Source organism: Bos javanicus, chromosome 21 (assembly GCF_032452875.1).
Source record: "Bos javanicus breed banteng chromosome 21, ARS-OSU_banteng_1.0, whole genome shotgun sequence".
Lineage (NCBI taxonomy): Eukaryota > Metazoa > Chordata > Mammalia > Artiodactyla > Bovidae > Bos > Bos javanicus.
This window is the reverse complement of record NC_083888.1, coordinates 22058813-22078961: the sequence shown is the minus strand read 5'-3', so window position 1 is coordinate 22078961 and position 20149 is coordinate 22058813. Positions and strand designations below refer to the sequence as shown.

Here is a 20149-nt window from a genome sequence, read left to right as displayed (position 1 = left end):
TTCAGGGTGTATGACAATCACCAGGGTGTCTACTGACATGCAATCATGTTAGGTCCTTCCCCAGACTGTGATTAAGAGTGTCTGCAGCAGGGCTCAGGTAACTGCATTTTTAGCAGGCTCCCCATGTGGGTCTCATGCAGGAATTCACAGACTCCTATGAGAAACTCCAGGGAGGAAACCGGCAGGGAGAAGTACCCTGGTAGCCAGTCCTGCTCTCGATCAAGGGCTCTGCTGAGGGGAGAGGGCACAGGCTGAGTGAACTCCTTGTGGGATGGCCCTCTAGCCCTTCCTCCCCCCTCAACTTCTGAAACAGCTGTCCCCCTCCACCTCCTCCACAAGCCACATGCTAAACTAGGAGGAAAGGGTAGCTGTATGTGGAGATGAATGTGGCATTTGGATCAGATTCCAAGCTTCTCTTGTAGCTCAGTTGGTAAAGAATCTGCCTGCAATGCAGGAGACCCGGGTTGGATTCCTGGGTTGGGAAGACTCCCTGGAGAAAGAAAAGGCAACCCACTCCAGTATTCCTGCCTCGAGAATCCCATGAACAGAGGAGCCTGGGAGGCTACAGTCCATGGGGTCCCAAGAGTCGGACACGACTGAGCAATTAAACCACCACCACCAAGTCTTTAAAGAACCCCTGCAGAGGCAGGCCTAGGGACACAGGCCCATCCATTCCTCCCCGTGAGGGGCACCATACCTTGACCTTCTTCTCTGGAGATGAATCCTGACAGCACTGTGTGGAGAAAAAGCAGAGGAAGTCACTGTCCTCAGGTGGGCATGCCCACAGAGAGCTCTACCTCTGCAAAGGTAACTATCCCCGTCCTCCATGGAGCAGAGACCAGGCGGAGGGGGCAGGGTCACACTCACCCTCGGGGCTGAGGCAGAAGTCGGTGGAGGCTGAGCCGTGCTCGTTGTGAATGGTGCATCGATACACGCCACAGTCCACGGGGGACGCCTGCACGATGGCCAGGGCCGCGGGCCCCTCATCCCCGGCACTGCAGAGAGGAGACCCTCCCCCTGAGGCCATCACCATGGCACAGCCCAGGCCAGACTGTGTCCTGAGGGTCCTCAGACCCCACTGTCAGAGGCTTCTGTGGGCACAGGCTCCAGGAGCTCTGGGCAGAGCCAGGCCTGCATCACACAGGCCAGGTTTTCGATCCTGACTCTGGCTGTGGGACTCTGGGCAAATGACTTAGTATCTCTGAGCCTCAATGTTCTCCTTTTTACGGTGGGAGTACTAGAGTCTCCCTTACAGGGTTACTATGAGGATTAACTGAAGGTGGATCCAAAGTTGGGACAATGCCCCCACGTGATCACTGCTGCCATGTCTTAGGGGGCCAGGTGGGGGTGGCACCCAGCTGGCTTACCTCCTGCCCACCTCGCCCACTGGGCGCTGATCCTTGGCCCACGTCAGGACCGAGTCACTGAGAATGTTGAAGAATTGGCACCAGAGCTTAAGGCTGCCCGAGGCGTCAGGAAACTGCTCCACCCGAATCTTCCGAATCACCTGTGGGGCTGGGAGCAAGGGCACAGTGGGAAGGAGTAAGCCCTCTCCCTGCCGTCCTACGCCCTCTCTGGCCTTGCCCCCGCTTCCCTGGGTGTCATTGGTGCACAGGCTGAGAGAAAACAGGATTCAAGTCTCCTCACACACCCATCACTTCACCCACCCCCGCCACATCTGTGTCTCTGAGGCCTTTGCTCTGACTTCAGAGCACACAGCTTTGCTAAAAAAAACCCGGCCGTGTGCCCCCACTCCAGGCCAGGCAGAGCCTCACAGCTGAGGCCAAAGACAGCAGTCAAGAGAGGACATTCAGCTTGTAGCCTGGGCTCCTAACCCTAGGACCCTGCATTTGAGTCCTGTCTGTACCACTCTGTACTCGTGGGACGAGTCTGCAAAGAGGGGATGATGGTGGTGACAATGATGATGATGATGCTAGAGCTAGGATGCTATTGAAGCCAGGCCCCAGGCCGAGCCCTTGATTTATTCTATCCCATTTAACCTCATAATGTTATGAAGTTGGTCCTATTATCAGCTCCAAGCCACAGAGCCAGGGCAAAAACTAAGCCTTTCTGATTCTACAGCCTGTGGGATTATTACATGGGAATACCTTTACAGAGGTACACCAGGTCTCCAGCAGGCAGGTGACCCAGCAGCATCCTCTCCTGGGAGGCCATACCTAGTACTCACCTTTCAGCAGGTCTTTGGCCTTCCTGGACTTGGCCAGAGCATCCTGATTGCCTTCCTCCAGGGCCAGCTCAGCATCTAGACTGCCAGCTTTGGGGCTGGGGGCTGGGTCTCCTGCTGCCAACTCCTCCTCTGCCCGCGGCACCTCCAGCATGCCTGCCTTTCTGCCTTGAGTCGGGGAGCGTCTCTCGCGCCCGGGAGTCCCTGGGGACCCAGGTGCAAGGGCCTTCCTGGGCCCCCTGGGGGAGACTGAGGGGCTCTCTCTTTCTTCAGGCTTGGTGCCCTCTCCATCTCCCGCAGCTTTTACCTTTGGGAGAAATCTCTTCCTCCGGGCCCCAAGAGCCAGCTCCTCGGGCGTCGCTGCGGGGAGCGCCTCCCCCGGGGCCTCCTCCTCTGGGGAGGGCTCCTGGGCTCTGCTCTCAGTTGACAGCAGGCCCTGCCCAGGGGCTGCCTGCCCACCACCCTCCTCCCTAAGCAGCCCACCCATGCTGCTTTCCCGAGAGACCTCCAGGAGGCCAGGCCCCTCAAGGGGAAGCTGTCCCTCACCCTCACTGGATCCTCCTGAGGCCAGCCCAGGGCCCTCCGCCTCACCAACCACGATAGCGGGGACCGAGAGGGGGCTGGGGCCTGGGCGCCGGGCAGCAGCCAAGGCCTGCCGGCCAGCCTCCACCTCGCGGTCCAGGAGGCCAGTGAGACGGCGGGAGGTGCCGGGGCTCAGCAGGAGGGTCTGTGCGCTCTGCACCAAGTGGTTGTTCTCCACGCGCTCCAGGATGCGCCGTGAGGTTCGCGGACTCAGTCCAGCCACTTCTATGGTGGGGGCCAGGGTGGGCAGGGGCGCCGGACCCCCAGCGGCAGCTTCCCCCTGAGACTCCGGGCCCCCTCCACTTGCTTCTGAGCTGGACAGCTTTAGCAGCAGAAGCAAGTAGTTCTTCAGGGAGTCTATGAGGCCGGGGTCACAGGTCCGGGGACCCGAAGTCCTCCCGTCCGCATCTGGCACCTTGGCGCAGGGCCCTTCGCTGTTTGCTGCCACAGTTTCTGGAGGGTGACTCGGGCTGGCTGTCCCTGGCCCCAGGTGCAGTGAGGGAGCAGAGCTCAGCAAGGTCTTGCCTTCAGAGGGCGGGAAGGCAGCTGCACTCCTGGGCTGAGAAGCTGGGGTGCTGGGTAGCCCCTCCTGGGAATGACGAGTCAGGCCAGCCTCAGGAGGAGAGGGCAGGGGGCGCCCCTCAGGGCCTAAGCCCCCTGGAGGACGGCCACCCAGAGCTGCAGGTGGCACTCTTCCCAGCTCTTCCTCCCTCGGACCCTGGAACAGGCCCTCCCTTGGTTTGTCCCTCCCCGGAGTGGACCACTCCAGCCCTCCAGAGCGCTCTCCTCCCACCGGCTCCGAACGGACCTCAGGAGGCAATTGTGCCCTGGGAGCGAGGCCCCCCACCAGGGGACCCAGCACAGCTTCCTCCTGGTTCCCAGAGGCTGGTCCTGGTGTCTTGTCAGATGTGAGCATACAACCTGGTTTGTCTGGGACAGAGAACTCGTCCTGGCTCTGTCCAAAGCCTTCAATAACCTGAGGAGACCTAGGATCCTCCGAAGGTGGGCGTTTGGGGGCTCTGGAGTGTGGGCTGAGACTGGTCATGGACGCCTTCTCTGAATGACCTTTCGTGGTTGAGGGAGTGCTCCCCTCTGACTGTGTCCCCTTATCTTGCTGTACCCATCCATCTTCCTGGGTCCTCTCTTCTGCCTGCGTCCCCACCCTTCCTTGTGCCATCACGTCCTCCTGGGAATTCCTGTCCGACTCTGATCTCCTACTTCCTTGCATCACAACATCCACTTGTGTCATCCTATCTGCCTGAGTCCACTGGGAGGCTTCTGTTTGGTCTCCCTGCGTCCTCCCGTCCACTTGCATCTTCCTGTCCACCTCTGTATTCTTTTCACCTCCTGTTTTCTGGTCAACAGACATTCTCCTGTCCTCCTGGGTTTCTGCATCCATGGGCTCAATGATGCCCTGACTTCTAGAGGTGCTGTGACCAGCAGAGGCTGGATCAGAGCTGCTGCCGGCCGGTGCAGGAGCTATGGTTGCCTGGGACTCCTGGACCTGGGAACACACGGACAAAAGCAAGAACTTAACTACAGGTGCCTTAGGCTCTCTTTCCAATCTGATGTCCCAGTCTCCTCGGGCCTTAACCACAGCTGCCGTGATGGGAATCCGGCCACTTGGTTTCTCAGGCTTGTTAGGGGTGACAAAATCCCATGCCCACCCACCAAACCCCTGAACCCAGAATTCAGATACAGTAATATCCAGAATCCAGGTCTAGCTCTGGGCTTTCCCACCTCTCCCTGAAGAAATCCTGCCTTTCCTGATGGACTCTGCTCAAGTACTACCCCTCCCCTCACCCCCACCATTTGGAGGGATGTGTTCTCTCAGGGCTTCTGAGCAATTAACCTTTCCCTCTCCTGTGGCACTGCTGCTCTGGATAGAATGATGGGTGAGGTGGGAGAGTACTGGAGGGTCTCCTTGACAGCTTCAGGGGCAACATCACCATTAATGCTGAGTGAGTGGTAATTACATAATGCTAGTCGGAGAAGGCGTTGGCACCTCACTCCAGTACTCTTGCCTGGAAAATCCCATGGACGGAGGAGCCTGGTGGGCTCCAGTCCATGGGGTCGCAAAGAGTCAGACACAACTGAGCGACTTCCCTTTCACTTTTCACTTGCATGCATCGGAGAAGGAAATGGCAGCCCACTCCAGTGTTCTTGCCTGGAGAATCCCAGGGACAGGGGAGCCTGGTGGGCTGCCGTCTGTGGGGTCACACACAGTCGGACACAACTGAAGAGACTTAGCGGCAGCAGCAGCAGTCATAGAAGATTAAAGTCGTTGTGAATGACAGGTATGCCAGGAGATCCATGAAATGTTACAATGTTACCCTTCTGAACACCCACTATTTGCAAAACATTATGCTAGGCCCCCATTTATTATATAGGTATTACCTCACTCCTCACAACAATATGAAATAGTTATAAGAATTATCTCTATTTTAGAGATAAGAACACTGATAGTCAAAGAAGAAATGTAGTTTGTCCATTATCAGACAGTAAACAGTAGGGTTTAGAAGCCAGGAGTGTCTAACTTCAAATCACAAGTTCTTTGCTTTTATACTATTATGTCACACATTTAAATATAATTAAAGGACCTCCTATTTAAACACAGTGGCCTAAACGGTAATTTGCCTCTTCCCTCTTGGATATGCTCAAAACCAACTAAGTAAACAAGAAAAAATAAAGCAAATTCCATTGTTAGTGGAACTTGAGGTTGATAAAACCTATAGTCTCAAAAAAGTATGTGGAGGTAAGGACTGCCAAAAGCAGACAGATGAAACTCTAGGAGGCTGTAAGACTGTAGGATTGTGGAAGACCGGGTGGAAATCCAGCAGAAGACATAAGGGAGATGTCCAACGGAGTCAGGGAAAGAAAAGTGGAACAGCCTACCGGAGGCAGATCTCAAAAAATATCAACAAAAAACACACTCCTGAAGAAACCTCCTGAAAATTGCTAAGAAAATTGTTTCTGAATATGCAAGGGCTTAAGGATAAGTGTTCCCAGGGCCCTGGAGGAAATTACTGGAGAAGAAACTTTGGTCAACCAAAAAATGATTGGGAAACCACAGCAAAACAACTGATGGTGAACAGTGAATATGCAGTTAACCCTCTGGTTAATCAAGACTAAAACAAAAAAGTTTAGAGTGGCAGATCAGAATGTCAATGCTTATGCCCTGACGATGCAGAAATGATACAACTAGCATAGAAGGGGAAGGAGCAAGAAGATGAGTAGTGTGGGTGCCTTAATTGTATCACTTATACAAGCTAGGAATCAGAGGCATGATTCAAAGCTGAAAACCCAGGTAATAGAAATATAGGATACTTATATATATAAAGATAGCCACTTAGAAATACAACTTTGGGCTAATAGGAGAGAGAAAAGGAAAAGGAAAAAAGATAGGGAGGAAGTGGAAACACCACTCATTACAAAGTAAAAGACATTAATTAAACATAAAATTATAGACATATTATATAGAATTTAAATTATACATTATTACATACAAATATTTCTAAGTATCAGAAGAACCACACACAAAACCATAGCTAGAGGGAACCTGCTATATAGCACAGGGAGCTCAGTTTGGTGCTCCGTGATGACCTAGAAGGATGGGATGGGGGGAGGTTGGGAGGGAGGCTCAAGAGGGAGGAGACATATGTATAACTATAGCTGACTCACGATGTTGTATAGCAGAAATTAACACAACATTGTAAAGCAGTTATATTCCTCCAATTAAAAACAAGAGCAAAGGGAATACATAATGAAAGACTTTATAAATAAACTATATTCAAGTCTAGAATTTAAAGCTACTTTACTGCATATGGAATGCTGTCCCTGGTGGCTCAGACAGTAAAGAATCTGTCTGCAATGCAGAAGACCTGGGTTCGATTCTTAGGTTGGGAAGATCCCCTGGAGAAGGGAATTGCAACCCACTCCAGTATTCTTGCCTGGGAAACCCCATGGACAGGGGAGCCTGGCAGGCTACAATCCATGAAGTCACAAAGAGATGGACACTTTCAAGTGATCGACTAACACTTTCACTTCCACATGGGAAGCTGAATGAACAGTATGAATACAAAAAAAACAGAGTTTGGAGAATATTAGGAGCCATCAAATATTAAGTCCAACTGAAGAATGTTAGTATCTTTTTACTTCTGATATTCTAGGATTAGGAAATATTAATATGGACATGAGAGCTTTAAATTTACAAAGAAAATGCTGATGTTGCACACATGGCTCATGTGAACAGAACTTTTTAATTTTTTTGGCCTTGCCTTGCAGCATGTGAGATCTTAGTTTCTGGACTAGGAATCGAACCTGTACCCGTTGCAGTGGAAGCAGTGTCTTAACTCCTGGACAGCCAGGGAAGTCCCATGAATGGAACTGCTGATTAAAGCTATCTTCACTCCCCCTCACCCCTAAACTGATCAGTCCTATAGAACCTACAGCTTCACTATCTCAATATCCATTCCCTTCCCACAGCCAAGAGCCTAATCTAAGCTGCCAACAATTCTGTCTTGCCTAAGCCTCTTAATTGGTGTCTCTGACTCTAGTCTTTGCCTCTACAAATTTGCAGCCCAACTGATCTTTCCGAAATATAAATCTGATTGTGACACTCCCCTGCTTAAAAGCCTCCCAGTGACTTATCATCATTTACAGGTTAAAGCCTAAAAGCCCCAACCTAATACAGCAAGAAGTTGAAGGATACTCTCTGCCCACCAGGGTGTGAGGAAACAGGCATCAGCACAGCCTCCACAGATAGCAATCTGGCTTTACCTACTTAAACTGAAAATACTCACACTCTTTGACCCCAAAATCCCATTCCTAGGAGTTTGTAGAAATACTTCCATGTTCAAATGGACATACATACAGGGATATTTGTTGCAGTATAGTTTACAATAGCAAAAGACTAGATATGACGCTGGGAAAGATTGAGGGAAGAGAAGGCGACAAGAGAGGATGAGATGGTTGGATGGCATCACTGATTCAATGGACATGAGCTTCAGCAAGCTCCGGGCGATTGTGAAGGACAGGGAAGCCTGACGTGCTGCAGTCCATGGGGTCGAAAAGAGTCAGATGTGACAGTGACTGAACAACTACAAAAACAGCAAGAAATGATCTAACTTACTTCCATATGGGATTAACTCAATGAATTCTGGTACATCCACATCCCAAATAAGTAAAATAAATATCCAAATAAAAAAGCAAGGTATTGGGACAGAAAATATCATACACCACCCGTGTGTGGGAAATACAGACACATATACTTGTAAATGCACAGAAAACAGATCTAGAAGGATGCCCAACATACCAGTTACAGCAACTGACTTCAAGAAGAGGAATGTAGTGGGGGCAGTAGAGAAAGGGTGAAGGTTTAATATTCTCTAAATACGTCTCATACTTTACAAATTTTATACCATGTGCCTATGACACATATTCCACAAAAGCTAATGAAGAATGAAAATGAATAAGTAGACAGGCCTTAGTGTGATCAGTGAGGCCTTTCAGCAGGAGAGCCAGGTCTGTCTCTCCAGGCTCATCTCTTGGGTTCCTCCATCCTATAGCACTGATACCATACTGACTACTGTGCTGTTTTATAATCACTTTGTTTCTTCTCTGCTGGACATTGCTCACCGGTAGGACTCCTTTTCCCTGAAGACTTCCCTCAAGCTTCTTCTCTTTTCTGAAGACTTCTGAGTTCCCTTGTGCTGTGCTGTGCTTAGTCGCTCAGTTGTGTCTGACTCTTTGTGACCCCATGGACTGTAGCCCACCAGGCTCCTCTGTCCATGGGGATTCCCCAGGCAAGAACACTGGAGTGGGTTGCCATGCCCTCCTCCAGGGGATCTTCCAACCCAGGGATTGAACCCAGGTCTCCCGCAGTGCAGGCAGATTCTTTACCATCTGAGCTACCAGAGAAACCCAAGAATACTGGAGAGGGTAGCCTATCCCTTCTCCAGGGACCTTCCTGACCCAGGAATCAAACCAGGGTCTCCTGCATTGTAGGTGGATTCTTTACCAGCTGAGCTACCAGGGAAGCCCTTGCGCTCCCTTCTCCATCCCTAAAAATTTAAGTGGCTTCCTGTCCTGTGTACCCATGGCAAATGTACCTAATTCTATCGTTGTACCCTCATTCTCTGTGGCAGTTATTTGTTTCGTGCACACGTTTCATCTGCTAATCTTTGAACTCTTCCCTTCCAAAGAGGGCCCAGCTCAGGTCCAGGGTTAGACTTGGTGCACGATAACTATAAAGGTTGATGTCTCTAAACACTGTGGTGTGTGTGTGTGTGTCTGCATCTGGAACTGGGTAGAGATCTGAGGAGGAATGTCATGTACTTCTTAAAAATAAAACTTGTGTGAGCTGGGGTGAAACTAGCTGGTTCTCTGGAAGCTTTTTCATCATGAAGAACATTAGCAGTTTTAATTTGCTATCTTGTCTCTGTCTTCCCTGTAAATTCTCAGAGATTAAGGAACCAGTTTGATTTACCTTTGCAATGTTCATAGGCCAAGGCACATAGGAGGTTCACAGAAATGAACCACTGAATGACAAATACTATGGCTTGTCACCTTCTGAGAGGGCATGGCCCTGGAGCGCTGGTTTTGGGAAGCAGAATTCAAAGCCAAGGGCTTAACAGGGATGGAGCTGGGCAGTGTCAAGGACCTGGAATCTATTTCTTGATGAAACCCAGACCCAGGGCTCATATCGAGGCTTCGTCATCTTTAAATCTTTGATATAATTTCCAGTGAAACCATGCAGCCCTAAAGATTTCAGGGGGAAGACTTAACCTATATACTGTGAAATGATCACCACAATCAAGCTCCTCTTTCATTCTGAATACAGGTAATTTGTCTCTTTTTTTTTTTTTTTCCTTGTGAGACTTGTTAGAGGTTTATCAATATTATCAATCTTCTCAAATAAGATTCTGGTTTATTTTTCCATAGTTTTAGTTTTCAATTTCATTGTTTTTTGCTCTTTTCATTACTGTTTCCTCCCTTCTGATTGCTTTGGGTTAATTTTCTTTCTTTTCTAGTTACTCAATACAAGAGCTCAGAGTTTTGACCTCAGACCTTTCATGTTTCTAAAATAAATATTTAATGCTATAAATGTTCCTCAGTACACTAATTTAGCTGCAGCAAAATTTTGAGATGTTGTATTTTCACTTTTATTCAGTTCAAAATATTTCCCAATTGATTTAAAGGCCTTCCTATTTGACCCATAAAAGTGTGATATTTAAAGTGTTTGGAGACTTTCCTATTATTTTTCCATCACTGATTTCTACTTTTATTTCATTTTTGTCAGAGAACATGCTTTGTATGATTTCAATCATTTTACGTTTGTTAACGTTTATGACCCATCATATAATCTATTATAGTGAAGGTCTTAATGTACCTGAAACTAGTAAGTATTCTGCTGTTGTTACACAGAGTATTCTGTATGGCTATGAGATCCAGTTGGTTGATAAGGCTATTCAACTCTACTCTTTAAAAAAGAAAATTACGTATGTTGTGCTGGGTCTTCATTGTTGCTCCTGGGTTTTCTCTAGTTTAGGAGAGTGGGGGCTACTTTTCATTGAGGTGCATGGGCTTCTCACTGTGGTGTCTTCTCTTGTGAAGTACAGGCTCTAGGCACATGGGCTTCAGTAGTTGTGGTAGACGGGCTTAGTTGCTCCGTGGCATATGAAATCTTCCCGGACCAGGGATTGAACCTGTGTCCCCTGCACTGGTAGGTAGATTCTTAACCACTGTACCACCAGGGAAGTCCCCTGGTTCTTTTCTATTCTTACTGTTTGCTAGTTCAATTCGTTATTGAGAGGAATTTTTAAATATAGTCTGCAACTATTAATTGTCAATTTGTCTGTTTCTCCCTTTAGTTCTGCCAGCTTTTCTTCATGTATTTTGAAGCTCTGTTGTTAGGGGCAAAGTCATTTTCATTTTCTTGAATTGACTCTTTTATCATTACATAATTCATTATTTTTTCCTGGTAATTTTCTTTGCTCTGAAGTTGGCTTTGTCTGGGGGCTTCCCAGTGGTACAGCGGTAAAGAAGCAGCTGCCTGCCAATGCAAGAGAGGCAAAAGATGCAGGTTCAATCCCGGGTTGGGAAGATCCCCTAGAGGAGGGCATGGCAACCCACTCTAGTATTTTTGCCTGGAGAATTCCAGGCAAGCAGGCACACACATGCTTTGTCTGATATTAATATGTGAAAGTCAATGTGTTAGCTAGCTGCTCAGTCGTGTCTGACTCTTTGCCATCCCATGGACTGTACCCCACCGGGCTCCTCTGTTCATGGAATTCTCCGGGCAAGAATACTGAAGTGGGTAGCCACGCCCTTTTCCAGAAGATCTTCCCAACCCAGGGATCCAAGCTGGGTCTCCCACATTTTAGGCAGATTCTTTACCATCTGAGCTATAAACAGTCTAAATTTCCATTGCTTAGTGTTGGCATTATATATATTTTCAATTACTCTACTTTTTAAAAATTATTTATTTATTTATTTAGGCTATGCTGGGTCTTCGTTGCTGCCCTAGGCTACTCTCTAGTTGCAGTGTGCAGGCTTCTCATCGTGGTGTCTTCTCTTGTTGCGGAGCACAGGCTCTAGTCATTGCAGCGCATGGGCTCAGTAGTTGTGGTTTCTGGGCTCTAGAGCAGAGGCACAATAGTTGCGGTGCACAGGCTTAGTTGCTCCACAGCACGTGGGATCTTCCTGGATCAGGAACTGAACCCATCCCCTGCACTGGCATGATAGATTCTTCACCACTGAGGCACCAGGGAAGCCCTGTTATTTTTATCATTGGAATTGAAGTCAATTTCTTGTAAAAAACAGAGTTGGGAATGTGTTTTTGATCCAGCCTCAAAATTTATGTCTTTCACTTCATGTATTTAGATCACTTAAGTTTAATATAATTATTTAGATGTTTGGACTTAAATATCGATTATTTTATTATTTGTTACTTCAGTTATTTCTTCCTGTTTCCCCATCCAGGTTTCTTGTAGATTATTTGACAATTCTTAGTATTCCACTTAAATTTACATGTTGTGATATGTACTATATTTCTTTGTATTTTAATTATTGCTCTAGGGCTTACAATACATACACTTAACTTCCCACAGTCTCCTCCAAGTAAACATTTTACCATGGCAAGTGAAATGAAGCAATCTTACCACCACATAGGTCCCTTTATCCTCTCCCTCTTTATATATTAATATTACATTCACATACATTAAAAACCATCAACGTTATATTTTTTTTGCCTTCAAACATATTTTAGAGAATTCAAGAGGAGAAAAATAATTATATTTACCCAGATATTTAAAAGTTTCCTTCCGGTATATGTGTCTTTTGTCTGAAAATTTTACTTTAGCAATTCTTTAAAAACAGGTCTGCTAGTGACATAGTCCCTTAGTTTCCCTTTATCTTGGAATGTCTTTCTTTCACCTTCAATGCTTAAAGATATGTTTGCTGAATATAGAATTATCGATTGAAAAGTCTTTTCTTTCAGCAGTTAAAAAATATTATTTCTAAAACAACAACAACAACAAAACAGTATCCAACAATATGGGGTCTCCAGAAGAAACTTTCCAAAAGAGACACAGATGTATAGAACAGTCTTCTGGACTCTGTGGGAGAGGGAGAGGGTGGGATGATTTGGGGGAATGGCATGGAAACATGTATGATGTCATATAAGAAACGAATCGCCAGTCCAGGTTTGATACAGGATCCTTGGGGCTGGTGCACTGGGATGACCCGGAGGGATGGTACGGGGAGGGGGGTTCAGGATGGGGAACACGTGTACACCCGTGGCGGATTCATGTTGATGTGTGGCAGAACCAATACAATATTGTAAAGTAATTAGCCTCCAATTAAAGTAAATAAATTTAAATTTTAAAAAATTAAAAAAATATATTATTTCACTTCCTTTTTAACCTCCACTGTTTCTGATGAGAAATTGCAGTCATTTGAGTTACTGTTCCCCTAGAAACAGTGCATCATTTTTTTCTACATTTAAGATTTTATTGTTTTTTTGTCCTTAGTTCTCAGCAATTTGACTATGCTGTTACTTGGCATGGAATTATGTGGGTGTTTCTTATTTGGGGTTTGCTGAACTTCTTGATCTGTAAGTTTGTGGGGTTTTGTTTTTATTTTTTTGCCAAATTTGGGAAATTTTCAGCCATTATTTCTTCATATATTTTTTCTGCACCACACTCTCTTCTCTCTTTCTGGGTATCCAAGGACATGAATTTTAGACATTTTGCTATTGTACCACAGATGCCTGAGGTTCTATTCATGTCTTTTTCTCTCTCTCACTCAAGTTGAATAATTTCAACTATTTTCAAAGTACATTATTTTCTATCGTCCTCATTTTTCTGTTGTGCCTAACCAGCAAGTCATTTTATTTCAATTATTTTATTTTTTCAGTTCTAAAATTAATATTTAGTTCTTTACATCTTGTATTTCTTAGCCAAGACTTTCTATCTTTCAATTTATTTCCAGAGTGCTCACCCTTACTTTTTGTTATTCCTTTAAAGTCAGATAATTCCAACATATCTGCCATCTTGACATTGTCATCCTTTAATTGCCTTTTCCCATGCATGTTGAGATCTTCCTTATTTTCTCATATGCCAAGTAATATTCATTATATCCTGGACATTTCGAATATTATGAGATTCTGGTTTCTTGAATAAATCCTATAGAGGATGTTAATACTTTTGTCTCAGCAGACAATCTACTTGGTTGTAGTCAGGCTCCAAGTTCCATTCAACCTCCTGTGATCGTAGTTTCAATTCAGTTCCATTTTCAAAGTCTTTACAGTGTTATTCAGATCTGTGTGTGTGCCACCCAGTGGCCAGTCTGGGACTTGGATGATGGTCTCTTAGTGGGTTTTTTTGGTTGCTTCCAGAGGCAAGTGGGATCTTAGTTCCCCGAACAGGGATTGAACCCATGTTACCTCCATTGGAAGTACAAAGTCTTAACCACTGAACCTTGAGGAAAGTCCCTCTTAGTTCTTCAGTATACAATGTTCAGAATCAGATCCATGCATGAATAGCTTGGAAATAAGCCCAGGAATTTATAAACAGCTTATGAAGTCATTTTCCCAAAACTTCCTCCCCATGATCTACCCTTTACTTCCTGAGTCCTTAGGATTACCTTTTCCATTCCTCTGTCCAGATAGTTAGGCTTCACTTAGCCTTCTCTGTCACATACTTTCACACATGAGTCCCTGTCCTGGACCAAGGAAGACATCCAGAAGAGAAAAAAAAAACAACAGAAATTGATCCCACCCTCTTGGGACCACAAACAGAGAGAAAGATTCTCCACCATTCTCTTACCTCTCTTATTTCTCAGGCCTGTCTTGAAGGGCTTTTCCTGAATCTCTCTCTATACTGGTGCTTACTTCTGAGTTTCTGACTGCATAGACCAGGCCAGGGAATAGTAGGAGATTTGACAGATTTTATCTTCTTGGGCTTCAAAATTACTGTAGACAATGACTACAGCCATGAAATTAAAAAACGCTTGCTTCCTGGGAGAAAAGCTATGATAAACCTAGAAACAGTATTAAAAAGCAGAGAAATCACTTTGCCAACAAATGTCTACACAGTCAAAGCTATGGTTTTTCCAGCAGTCATGTATGGGTGTGAGAGCTGGACCATAAAGAAGGCTGAGCACCAGAGAACTGATGCTTTCAAACTGTGGTGCTGGAGAAGACTCTTGAGAGTCCCTTGGACTGCAAGGAGATCCAGCCAGTCCATGCTAAAGGAGATCAACACTGCATATTCATTGGAAGGATTGATGCTGAAGCTCCAATACTTTGGCCACCTGATCTGAAGAGGTTGACTAACTGGAAAAAAAACCCTGATGCTGGGAAAGAGTGAAGGCAAAAGGAGAAGATGGAGGCAGAGGATGAGATGATTAGATAGTATCACTGACTCAGTGGACATGAATTTGAGCAAACTCCAAGAGCTAGTGAAGGACAGAGAAGTGTGGTGTGTGCAGTCTATGAAGTTGGACTTCACAAAAAGTTGGACAGGGCTTGGCGACTGAACAACAACATTGCCAAATCAGTAGTACTGATCAGTAGTGCTGACCAGTATTCCTGGTCTTATTTCTCAGTCTGTCTGCTACTATTTGTTTATCAAAGTCATCAAATAGCTGCACCAGGTGACTTGCCCAAGTTTTTAGTTGCAATCAGTGGGGGATACAGGGTGGATGGTGTTCACTCCGTCTCGTCCAGAACTGGAACTACCATAACCACAATAGCTAACTTAACATTAGTTATTGTATTTTCTAGTTCTGGAATTCTAGTTTGCATCATTTTAAAGTCTTTTCTACTTTTTATAGTTTCTAGTTCTCTGCTGAAATTTTCAGTCTTAACTTTTTATCTTTTAAAATATAGGATGTACAGTTTTTAGTTTTTTAGTTCATGTCTGATCATTCCAAAAGTTGGAATACATTGTGTGGCTGTTTTTGCTGGTTCTTTTTTATGTTGTTTTTTCGTTTGTTTATTTGCTCTTTGTGTGTGTGTGTGTTCCAATAAAGCTTTATTTATGAACGTTGAAATTTGAAGTTCATATAATTTTCACATCACAAAATATACTTCTTTTGATATTTTCCCCAACTATTTAAAAGTGTAAAAAGTATTCTCAGCTCTTGGTTCATACAAAAACAGGCGGCAAGCCAGATCTGGCCCCCAAGCTATAGTTTGCCAACCTCTGTGCTTGACCTTGCAATGATGGACACAGTTCTGGCCTCATGGCACTTACTGTTGATGGGAGAGACGGATATTGAAGAAATAATTTGAATAGTTTTTATGTAATTGCTAATTGCATAGGAAGGAAAATAAAGGGTTAATTATGAATTATAACAGGGAAATATCAATCAAATTAGGAAATCAGGAAATGAAATGAGAACAGAGACCTAAAGATGAGTAATATCTAGCCAGGAAAGAGTGGCTAAAAAAGGAAATCTTCCAGGAAGATAAGACTTATAAGGTCAGACTGATAAACTGAATGGTGGGTTTTACCCTTCACAGTCCTATTAGGTAAGCAAATGCTCCAGGAAGTTTTCAGAGAGAATGTGGTACCTGGTGTGTTGGGGACAGTGTGAGGGAACCACCTCATCTCCAAACGTGACACAGGAGGAGTTCCTTGTACCTTCCTTATTGTCATTCTGTGTTTTCACAGAGGTTCTGGCCTCTTCATGCTGCTCTTTTTCCTCCGCTGGGAGGCAGGTGAGAGGCAGTGACATTATGAAGCAGAACAGGGACTCCACAACTGAGAGTCAGGCACCCTGAGTTCTGGATTCAGTATTGCTATCCCTTGTCATGTGGTCCTGGGCACATTGCTTAACCTTACTTAAACCAAAAAATAAAGTACTTTTATATACATCAAGAGTCCAGGCAGGTGACTCCAGGCCCCTTCAGAGCAGTTCATTCAAAAATAGAGTTCCATGAAAGGCCACTGGACCTGGTGACTGCTGGGTCCTCCCCTGGCCTGGCTCTCAGTGATTCTATGAGAAGAGTCTTTTCTCTAGACCTGTCCGTGTTGGATCCTGAGCTAGGAGGGAACCTAGGTCTGGCTGCTCCCAGGCAAATGGAATGTAGAAGTTTCCATCCCAGCCCTCCCTAACAAGAATCAGGGGAAAATCAAGCTATTTTCTTCAGGAAAATGATAACTGTATCTTGTTGGCACATTATCAGGAAAAAAGCAAAAGTATATGATTCATATCGAGATTGTTTCAGATTTCTATCATTTCAGTGGCACCACAGGCAATTGGTAACATAAATTAGGTAGCAGGCCTTTAACGTCCCAGTAAATAAGCATCCTACTATGAGTGGCTCACACCCCAGAGAATGCTGAGCCAGGCTGAGTTCCTGCCCCCTCACACCTTCAAGTGTCACAGGAGGCAACTTCAAGGCCTCTGGCCAGCCCTGTCCAGCTTCCTTCTGTGTCACCTTAAGGCTGTTCCCATCAGAACATCTATCTGCCCCTCGGCTCTGGTGATCCGGTAAGCTTTATATCTGGGTTTTGTTTTGGCTGTGCCACTGAACTTGCAGGATCTTAGTTTCCTGACCAGGGATTAGTCCCCTGGGGCCATGGCAGTGAAAGTGCCAAGTCCTAACCATTGGACTGGCCAGGGAAGTCCCCATGTTCATGGTTTTTTTTTCTTCTCTTTGTGTGCCTGTCTATCATTTAGGTGCCGAATATTACATTTGAAACATTTTTCAGAAATGGTTTGAGGCTTAAGATAATGCTATCATCCTCCAGGTGATTTCTGTTTGTTTCTCCCAGGTGCTGCATGCACACCCAGGCACTGGGGGGCAAGGTATCTTGAATCGCCTTAACCTAACTTCAGGGACCGAGATATTTCTTGGTCACCCAGGTAACTCAGAGTTAAGCCTCAGTCCCTGTGAGGGTAATTTGCTTCTGGTTCCCTTAATCCTATGGTACAAACCTTCAGGGTTCCCCGCTCAAAGACCAGAGGGTTTACCAGGGCTACCACTCTTGAGACCGTGGGCTCCAATTGTGGTCTCCCAAGTTCCTTGAGGCTGTCTGCAACACTGCTGAATGTCTCATTCGTCTCTCCTGGAGTGACAAACAACCCCAAGACAAAAGCTACACCAAGTGCTGGGGCTCACCATTATGGATTCCCATCTTATCCCAGATCCTGCAAAGCGATTCTTCACTTTGTTAGCTCTCCAGTGCCTTCAAGCAGACATTTTTATATTTTGCTCTACTTTACTAGTTGCCCTCAGTAGGAGAGTTGGTCTAAATTATCTAACCCAGCATTACTGGAAGCTAATATTCAGCAAGTGCTAGTTCTCTCCCCTTTCTGTCTCACGTCCAAGCCTGAAGGATGTTACAGTTAATGCTAAACAAACTAAAGCAGAACACAAGACACAGAAAAGAAAAAGTGTGGCGAGGCTTTAAATGCACCAAGGCATTAAGATTAGGACAAGCAGGTGTGAGTTCCTGGCCTAGCCTACCACCTTCCCTTTGTTTCAGGCTATGTGTCCTTCCCAGAATGTGTTCCTTCCTCTCTTTCACCCATTACTTTATTTTTATCTGAGGATATTATGGGCATTATTTTATATTAAAAAATTGTATTGGGTATTTTTCTACTATGGTATTTCTAGTGATGAATCCTATACATGCTGCCAACCAGTCTGGCCCCTTTCCAGATGCCTTCCCTCGTGACTACATACCGCCCCACGCTTCATCCCTGGAAACCTATAGTAGTAACACTCACCACAAACTCTTTGAGCTTATGGTTTGGAGCAAGTCTAATCCCCTTGAGTTATTTGATAATTCCTTAAGCAACGATCATGTCTCTCCCCAATCCCTCCTTCCTTCAACAGTTCTCAGAAAATACGTATATTCATGTAGGCTCTGAAAACCAAAGCGCCCTGATGGTGGGAGCAGAGTTTCCATGTACTGAGACGATCATCCTCAGGATGTGCGGGGCGTAAGGTACTGTGAGGTCTTGAGGCGTTCAGCAGAGCCTCCTCATGTCAATACCATCCCCTCAGAGGATCCCCTCAGACTATATCCCCACACTCCTATACCTCAGCTCCAGAGTTCTGAGCCAGGCTCAGAAAAGATCTCAGGTTAGGGCACTTTTAAAAGGGGAACTAATATCCCACAAGCTGTGAAGGGTCACCAAAAAAATTTTTTTTAATTAAAAAAGAAGGCTTGAATGACAGAAAGAAATACTATGCTCCCAGATGAGAAAGCTAAATATTAAGATATTGATTTTTCCAAATTCATTTTTATATTTAATGCAATCTCAATCAGAATACCAATGGTAGAGAGACAGAAAGCAAATTAGTGGTTGCCTGGACCTCAGGGTGGGAACAAGGATTAACTGCAAAAAGGAACAAGAATCTTTTTAGGGTGATGAAATGTTTTAAAACTGGATTATGTGAGTGACTGCACAACTCTGAATTGTGTGCACTGACCTGTACACTTTATTGTTTCTGTTCTGTGTTTTGGTCTTTTGGCCAAGAGGAATGTGGGATCTTAACTCCCTGACCAGGAAATGAACCTGTACCCTCTGCAATGGAAGGGGAGGTCCAAACCACTGGACCATCAGGGGCGGCCCTGACCTGTACACTTTAAATAGATGACTGTTACTGGTATAAAATCATACCTCAATCAAGCTCTTTAAAAATATATGCCTAGCAAATTTTACTAAAAGACCATTTAAAATTCAAATCTGACTAGTCTTCCATAAAAGGATTTAATATATTTTTGATCTTGTTAAAAATAATTCATCACTGTTTTGAAAATGCGTGGGTTTTTTTTAATGGTGAATATAAAGATACAAGGTAAAAAAAAAACAATGATATCTGGGAGTTTGGAAAAATTCAAACAACGATTCTAAGTTTTCCTAGAGGAATAAATAAGACAGAATAACTTCAAAAATGTTTAAAAGAAGTATAAGAGGGTTGCTCTGTCAGAAATTAAAGCTACAATAATTAAATGAGATCATTCTGTTGTAAGAATCAACAAATAGATTAATGGATTATGATAGATGTATATATGGGAACTAAAATAGACTTTAGTGGGTATAAGGGTAGTTTATAAAGAAAGAATCACAAACTAATAGAAAAGGTTGACTATTTAAGGTAGATATGAGGGGAAATTACTTATTGTTGAGCTAGAAACTGATATTATGCTATATACCTGAATCAATTCCAGACTGATTTATAAGTCAAATAAAGGAATTCAAACAATAAAAATTATAAAAATATAGATATATGCTTAACTAACCTTGGAATAAGGAAGAAAATCATAAACACTATTGAAGAAATGGTTAAAATATGTATATTGTGGCATCTTACATAACCACAAAAAGTGAACTTTTCCAGATAACTTTAAGGAACCATTAGAAAATGCTCATAAAATAATGAGAAGTAAAAGAAGCAGAATATAAAACTAATCAAAATAATGTAAATTAAATTAAAAAATAATAAAACACATATGCAAAAAGATTGGTAGATACAGCAAGATATCTGGATGGCAGACTTATAGATGAGTTTTCACTTTTTCCTTTTAGAATTTCCCCCACATATTTTACTATGGCCATGTTTTCCTTTCATTATCAAAAACTAAAGTGATTTGGTAGAATGAGAATATGAGAAACCAATCAAATTCAGCTACTAAAAAGCAACATCTTCAGAATACATATGGCCATTATATGCATTTTTCACATGTATGATGATACATTCCACAATTTTTTAAAGTATTAAAATAAAATAAAAGCCACACAAGCTCTTTGTGGCCACAGCAGAACCTCTGCAGACAGCCTCTCCTGCCCTGCACTGCCCTAGCCCATTCATCCCACCTCGGAGAAGGCCTTGCCAGGAGGATGCAGCCGTCTGGCTGT

The 20149-nt window shown here is 44.6% G+C and overlaps 1 protein-coding gene across 3 annotated transcripts in view; it reads right to left on the bottom strand.

Moving 5' to 3' along the window:
- ALPK3 (alpha kinase 3) overlaps positions 1–20149 on the bottom strand; it is a 53268-nt gene that overhangs the window by 8885 nt on the left and 24234 nt on the right. For all 3 annotated transcript variants that reach the window (XM_061393993.1, XM_061393991.1, XM_061393992.1), the window contains 4 exons: positions 2189–4271; positions 1368–1515; positions 868–995; positions 698–733 (listed from right to left, as the gene is read on the bottom strand). In XM_061393993.1, coding sequence (XP_061249977.1) covers positions 698–733; positions 868–995; positions 1368–1515; positions 2189–4271 — 2395 coding nt within the window. The remainder of the gene's footprint in view (positions 1–697; positions 734–867; positions 996–1367; positions 1516–2188; positions 4272–20149) is intronic.